This window comes from Branchiostoma floridae, chromosome 12, assembly GCF_000003815.2.
Source record: "Branchiostoma floridae strain S238N-H82 chromosome 12, Bfl_VNyyK, whole genome shotgun sequence".
Lineage (NCBI taxonomy): Eukaryota > Metazoa > Chordata > Leptocardii > Amphioxiformes > Branchiostomatidae > Branchiostoma > Branchiostoma floridae.
The window spans coordinates 11047501-11055231 of record NC_049990.1 but is presented as its reverse complement, the minus strand read 5'-3'; the positions used below and the strand labels follow the sequence as shown (position 1 = coordinate 11055231).

Genomic DNA, 7731 nt, shown 5'->3' with positions numbered 1-7731 from the left:
TGGCAACTGACCCTATATAAGCAGACGGCTGCTAGACCCAGTCTGGTACCAATTATTCAAAGTACACCACCGCGAGCAGACGGCCACACCCCGAACGTGCGAAACTCAACTTGTACTCTACGTCAACTTTAACAGGTATGTACAGAATTATACTACTACAATACAGGCTGTCAATTGTTCATTTAGTAACGTTTATGACTCGGACATTTGTTTGATCTTTTTTGTAATCATTATCAACGGGCAACAAGTTAATACTTGTTATTTGGGTCAGGCAAATTTGCATTGACTATATATCATGTTATCGTAACAAGGTTGAGCTATTGTCACAAAAACTGTATATTTACTCCCTTACCGATGAAAGTAGAATATCATACACTTTTTTTATGACACATCGCATGCATCGTGTACACGTCAGATAGTAGATGTAGATAGCGTTCCCTAATTGCATGTTTCGCAAAGTTAATAACGTTTGAGAGAATCGTGTAACGTTTACTGTAAGGCAAGTGCAACATAGTTAAAGTTAGTTATTATCCCATTACCGTTACACAGTGACATACCACACATTGAGGCTTCGTCTTGTAGTAAAATAGTGCCCCCCCCTCCCCATGCATTCCACCATTTAGTTGACAAATACAAGACTACGCCTAGTAATTTTGAGAACGCGGCCCACAGCGTTGTTTAGACTTGTTCGCTGGACTATAAATGTGTAAGTTTAAACACAGCAATGCCCCCCTCCCCCTTGTCGTGAGACTGACCTTCGCATGTCAAGCTACATAAACATGGCCGGGTCGCCTGACCCCTTAGCCCTTAAGCGGCATATGTTCTCATTCAGTCACTCTGTTATCAGTGTTTTCGCGAGTCTTCTGGGCTGCTAAACTCCCATCCAGCCACGAATCATAATGCGGAGCGAATAGTTCTGAAACATTGGTCGAAGCTGATGCTTTTTTTGAGTATATGTAGGCGTTCCCAGTGTAAGAAGAGGGTGCCCCTGACCCCCTTGACCCTACTAGATGTATTTGTGATATTGAATCGTTTCAACTATGATACTTCGCACTTACCAACTGACATGCCGTCATTTTCAATGTTTAAGGGGATACTGCACGTACCAAAACAACATCCTTTTCTTTTTTCTTGTTTACTGCCTTCTTAGCTTACTTACTTACTTTCATACTACTTCTTACTTACTAATAGCTTCGTTTGGCCCCATAGTTTTAAATCCTAAGTATTTTAACCTGCTGACCTCCGTTAGAGAATTGTTTATGGTTTCACCGGAATGTTCGGCAGATTTATACACTAAAGTAACATGACCCAGTTGTACACTAGACCGAAGATAAAGCTTTATCAAGAAATGCCGGTCCCATATTTGGTGTCAACTTCAAGAAAGCATTTCGGTAAAAGAGTATCTCTGACTGATAGTACAACTATTTTTAGTTGGAAGTAAATTCGAGAAAAACAATGTTGTCTATAACGGTATCATCATTAGTCACCCTTCTAAGAGTTTGTTACTCTTTGTGTCAAAGGTCATTGTACTATGATGACCTACACATATGTAGCCGAGGGGCTATTGCAGTGCTGGCATATTGACAGAAAAAACGGCACGATGTAGTGCTGGGCCAGAGGCTGTGTAAAAGGAACGGAAAAGGAAGTTACATTTCCGCCAAGAAAATTTGCGAACTCAAAACCAACGCGAAGGAGCTTTTTCTGTCGAAGGCGCTTAAATTGTCGAATGTCTTCTGTCCTCATACCCAACCGCGGACACCCCTTTCCCTCTTAGCGAATACCCCAGAGTCTTTTACCCCATACTCCATAGACTGGCCATGCTCCTATCGCGAAATTAAATCCTCGCGAAGTTAAAGGCATTTACAGTATACTTCTCGTCACACACTGTTGAAGTGAGTCATGCATACACTCTCTGATTCCTGGGGGTTGGGTGTACATTGTATAGGAGTGGGCGGGTTACAGCATGCAGGATAAAAACATCATCATGTTTCTTCTGACAAACGACCAGGACATGGTCTATTGGCCTCTTGTTAGCGCACGTGTTTAGCTTGAAAATTAATGAAACAAAGCACCTGTGATTATATCAAGAGCATGACTACAAAGTTGAATGTTGTGTTCAGTGAAATGGCATAATTTTATACATGTAATGGCCGCTACAGTCAGTAAATGAAAGAGCTATCATGAAAGGTACCCATGAAAATGGCATCCCTTCATAAATCTTTCAAGGCTAACTGTAAATGAAGTTGAACAAGTGTAACGGTCCATATACAGTGCACAGTGGAACATTCGGAAATGTCACGTACATTTCCAAAGACGCCAATGTGTACTTGAAATTCAAGCGTGACTTGTTTGGTCCGCACACAGGAGCTTCAAGTCGTCTCGTGTCTTACACTTGGAAGGATTGTCATGAACAAGACAACACCGTAACAACGATAAAGGGGCATGATAAAATGTTTTAAAATTGTCCTTGACCCTCTTCTTGCCACCTGCCAAATACTATTATCAGAAATCATCCAGAGGTTCTTAAGCTATGCCCAACAAAACAATATCTGGAAACAAAAAAATAGACTTAGACAAACAATATATCCATTTTAACGGAGGGAAAATTCCTTCTATTACACACAAAGGTAGTCGTGGTCATGCTTTTGTAGAGTTCTCGCTAAGAATGTGTTACTTCTATCCCGCCCACATTCTTACCTTAAGAATGGTGTAGGAGGAATGCTATTACTTAAGACGTTCAAGTTTATGCAATGATGCGATAAGAAAGCCTTCAGGAAGAAAGGAGTTATTCTTACACCCCCTCTTCGAGACAGAAATTTGATAACATGGCGCGTTTGACTCCCACTTCTTTTGTGACTTGTCTCAACCAAAGCTTTCTCTGTCAAACCTTTCCCGTGGGAATTCTAGGGTTAATGAGGTAGATGAAACGGAATTATATTAGCAAAATTCATTTCATATCGAGCCTGTCACCATGGCGATGATATTTGTCACAAAGCCTTCACTAATTTAATCATCGGAAAATACGGCAGATGTATTCACGTCACGTTTCCGAAATCGGATTTGGATACGTGAACTCACTGTAAGAAAACATCATTGTGTTTGGTATAGAAGCCCTTTTAGAGAAGTCTATCCCCTGGTTTCTTGACGGATACTATCAAGTATACCATATATGGGTACGTTATACCCTATATACCTTATGTATGCGTTTTATTCAATTGGGAACGAAATGTTTTTTGTTAGGCTTACACGAGACAACCGACTGAAATACCCAGCCAATATCGGATTGGGCCTCTTCGATGATTAAAATGTCGATCGCACCCTAGTCTTAGGTTCAGGTTTTAGGGCGTGGCTATTGAATACAAGCGTGACAGGGCACCATCTGGGCTTATCGACAGTTGCTGAAATTGGACACCTATGATCTACGCTACAATAAAATCAACGGCCTGCTGTCAAGCTTGCCGCAAGTTAGGGCAAAGTGTTGTGCGAAGAAAAGTCGACAGGTGGCGTTGTTGGTCTGATACAACGGCCAATCCATCTAAACGACGGGATTTAATTCTGCTTTACAAGCAAGGTGTCAAACAATGCACACATGTGCAATCATGTTTGAGATCCATGTAAGATCGATGAAAACAGAATTATGTTTTGTTTTTGGTTTGTACGTATTTATAGATAGATAAATGAATAAATTTGAATACAGTAGAGTGACAGAATGTGAAGGAGAGGATCGGGTTATGGGAGACTTGCAGAGATGTTGTTTTTCCGAAGGCCCACAGGAAGAGAAAAGAGGCTGATATTCTTTATTATAAGCTAGCCACGTCCGCCGTAGAGTGACAAGACTAATATGATACCTTATGTACATTATTGAAGAATAATAACTTAACAAGGCATACCCGTACTAAAAGCTCTCTCACAAATGTGTCATATCTTCTTTTTTGCTTGACTATTTTCAGTACAGAAGGAAATATGGCTGACAAGTTTGACATCGATGAGCTGGCTAAGATCAAGGGCGTGTTCAACCAGTTTGACTCGGACGGGAGCGGCGCCATCAACATCGGGGAGCTGGAGGCTACCCTGGCGGAGCTGGGAGAGCATCCCTCCGAAGACACAGTCACGGTAGGTCCGATTACAATAAGCCTCCTTCACCGGCGTCTCTAGGGCCTTGGCGAAAGATTTTTTGCGGGGGGGGGGGGGCGTCGATTCGCGATTTTTATCCGGGAATACGACGGGAAAGGAAAATTGCCGGGAGAGGAATATCATAAGATAGCTGTATACAATAGACACTTGTTACTTTGTTACTGTCTGTACCCTTGCACCCTGTCGTGTGTAAACATGTGCGAACATGTGTGATCACGTCGACCGATGATGATGATGCAATTCGTCTACGGGCATGAATTTGCAAATAAACAAATGTTATATTCAAATATTATTATATTGACTTGCACATACGCAGTTGGATCCGTGAACAGGCGTATGTGCAAAATGTTTATGTGTATTACTGAGGGACGCTTATGTTGATCACATCCCTGTGATGTAGGCAATAATGGTATCCTTGGACAAAGACCGCAGTGGAACCCTTTCCTTTGAGGAGTTTCTGGGAATGGTGAAGCAGGTGAAGACAGTTCCGAGGGAAGATGCGCTTCTCACAATCTTCAAGACATACGACAAGGTGAGATAGAAGTGCCACAACACCTCCTTTGTTACCCTTTAGCTAGATCTTAACATATGACGTCATAGCCGCCATGTTGGTTGGTTAAACCAAAAATTGTTAGACCTACAAACCTACATGCGAATAATGTCAAGACTTTTATCACATAAACAACCATGTAATCGGAGCTGTCATACTTCCTTAATATATTGGGAGTTTGAGTGAATTACTTGTTTTATTCAGTATTGCACGCTTCTCACTGACTCTGTCATTGCACTTTCCCGCTAGCCCCATATGGCAAGAGACGTGAATGTAACAAGAAACTGAAGACAGAAAATAAGATAACGTTCTGGGAACCTATTTGTGAAATTTGAGCTAACTTTTCGTCAGTGTCCTCGACGTGTCTAACATATGTCAACCTACCCATCCTACCAGTCTCTGTTTACACTATGCCACCTTACAACAAGTCACTCTACTGTATTCAACGATTTCGCACACAAACCAACATCAACTAGCACACCGGAAACACTGCCTCCGTTTTTATGGATGCGATTATTCACCCAGTAACCGTTGATCGTTCGTTCTCACGGTCCATCACAGGACGGAAGTGGACAGCTTGGACCAGAAGAGCTGAAGGAAGCCATGAAGGCCAGAGGGTGCGAGCTGTCCGACAGAACCATCGACTATCTGATCAAAAAGGTAATCATAAATGGTTATCCTTATTGGACAGCAAAACTGAGACCACACCCGAACAGTAGAATCTTTGAATCAAATCTACAAAACTGGGAAATGAAAGAAATAATAAATTCATATTTCCGGTCCAAACTGACCATGGCATGCCAAAGGCTCTGAGCGTCTAGCGAAATGGTTAACCTTGTCGGGTTTGTGATCTGGCAGTTGGGGTTTGGCGTGGGTTCAAATTACAGGAGCCAGGAGTTTCTAATCGCTTTATGCTTCACAAAATACATTGATTTGACTACCCGGTTTCCATATGTCATTATGTGGGAAGGAACTTATGATATGCGTATTGACGCCCGTTTTGCTTTCTGGGTGTTGATTTAGGTGGACAAGGACGCAGACGGAAAACTGACTTACGAGGAGTTCGTCAAGCTGATCCGGCCAAGGTCATAAGCACCAAAGTTGTGACGTCATCGGTGTCAAAGGTCACGTGGCTGCTCCAAGAAAGATCGTTACATCACTTTGCAGTACGAATGATAGCTCAAGCAGGTGTTATGATTGCGTTGAACAAAAGGGTCTATGTTTGTGGATTGCTTTTCCATTCTTTTTTCGAACTATTCGAAGATTGCAAAAGTTGGACTTCCGAGTTTGTCCAATGATTAGAGTGAATGGAGTTTGAGAAACGTTATTATACTTACGTTATTTCTACACGATATGATATTCAGATAACCTGGACTCACTAATATTGATAGTTGACTTTTAGGACATTTTCAAAATGTTGGTGCAGTTATAGAGACACCATTCGAATTCTATTACACAGTATATTAAGCTATAACAACTTAACCTCTTGTAACAGCAAGATATGTAGAGTTCTTTGGTATAGGTATATACCATATGAACAAATCGTCGAATTCACGCACTGATATTCGTCCTACGTGTCACCAACATAGCAATAACTGAAGCCTTAAGAAAGATAGAGAAAACGACACAGCAGCATTTGATAGTGCCAACGCAATTTCGAAAACAGAATATGAACCAAAAATTTTTAAATGGCTGTTATACAGACGATGACAATCATTAATATTTTGAGAAGGATTGTATTATAGATGGAATTGTGGCCACTTCAATGGGATCTAATGCTAACTTAATGCTATACTGTCATTTTAATCTTATGATGTTAAAAAAAAACTATTGTAGTGCGTGTTCACAATTCTGTTTTGTGAAGTAACGACGTTGTAACACCTAGCTATAGAGAGGCATTTTCAAGGAGTTTAGACTAGTTGAAATATTTCGGATATATTCTTAGAATTATTTTTAGTTGTAAAATGTGCCAACCTCACTTAGTGGTCGTGTCAATACCTCACAGTATTTTGTTATAGAACTTTATTCTTTTTTTCACTATGAATAAACTATGCACTTGTATAACGTAAAGCTATTTACATATCGTCATTTGCACAAACGCGTACGCCCGCATTATGATTAGGGTCAAGAAATGCAATTTGTATCCAAAACAACAGGTGGCGCTTCTACGCCGGCCACAGTGTTACACGGGCTACTCGCTCACTACTACAAATTAATCATTTTTATTTAAACTAGTGTTTTAAAAAGCCATGAGGTTTTAAATGCATTTCAATACGGTTGTACCTTTGGAAGTGTTGTATACTTGCATTTCATATCTGTCCCTATACACCAGTCGGAATTGTATACCCAATTAAACCTTTATGTGCAGTACCACTTTCGTCCGCGGCAAGAAAAGTTGTTCAAATATTAAAACGACCGTCAGATTGTTAAATTTCCGTCTTTTGGGGAATGGAGAAAGCTGTTGATGACTGCCCTGTAATTCAAAGGCATTCCGGCAGGGGGCTATCTCTTGTTTATGGTGCCTGTAAAAAACGAGCCAGAATTGTAACGATGAATAATGGACAACGAAAAGAAAACGTACCTTTCAGGAGCTCATTGCGGTTGAATCATCTCAGTGGTGCTAGTATTACGCCGGGTGGAGCTTCTTCCAATGACCCTGATGTGGCTGACGGTCGCCGGTGTTTCCGAAGAGAGAAAAATGTCCATTGTCTTACATCTTCGAAGAGGGGGGGGGGAAGGTCGACTGCGCCTTTGTTCTTTAACGTCAAGTTTTGACCTCAAATGCGCTACATTCTTGGTTCTGGTGTTGACATAAGATTATGCCAAACGTAGTTTGTACAACGGGCTGACTTCAGATGGCAAAACATGAACTATTTCAAACTGAAATCTTGAGACAAGATTGGAACCGCCAAAAACTTCGTCCGACGCCGGTGTGCGAGCGCCACCTACCGTTACAGGTGGGCTGGATTCTTGCTGCAACATATTCTTAATTGAATTAGAAAAGATACCACTAAAGAAAAAAAATCATACTATAAGTGCAATAGCAG

The 7731-nt window shown here is 41.1% G+C and overlaps 1 protein-coding gene across 1 annotated transcript; it reads left to right on the top strand.

Moving 5' to 3' along the window:
* On the top strand, positions 1-5776 carry LOC118426972 (calmodulin-like protein 3). Its single transcript, XM_035836605.1, has 5 exons — positions 1-131; positions 3949-4113; positions 4535-4666; positions 5246-5344; positions 5708-5776. Exons 2-5 carry the CDS (start codon positions 3964-3966, stop codon positions 5774-5776), a joined length of 450 nt encoding a protein of 149 aa, XP_035692498.1. The 5' UTR covers positions 1-131; positions 3949-3963.
* The last annotated feature ends 1955 nt before the right edge of the window (positions 5777-7731 follow it).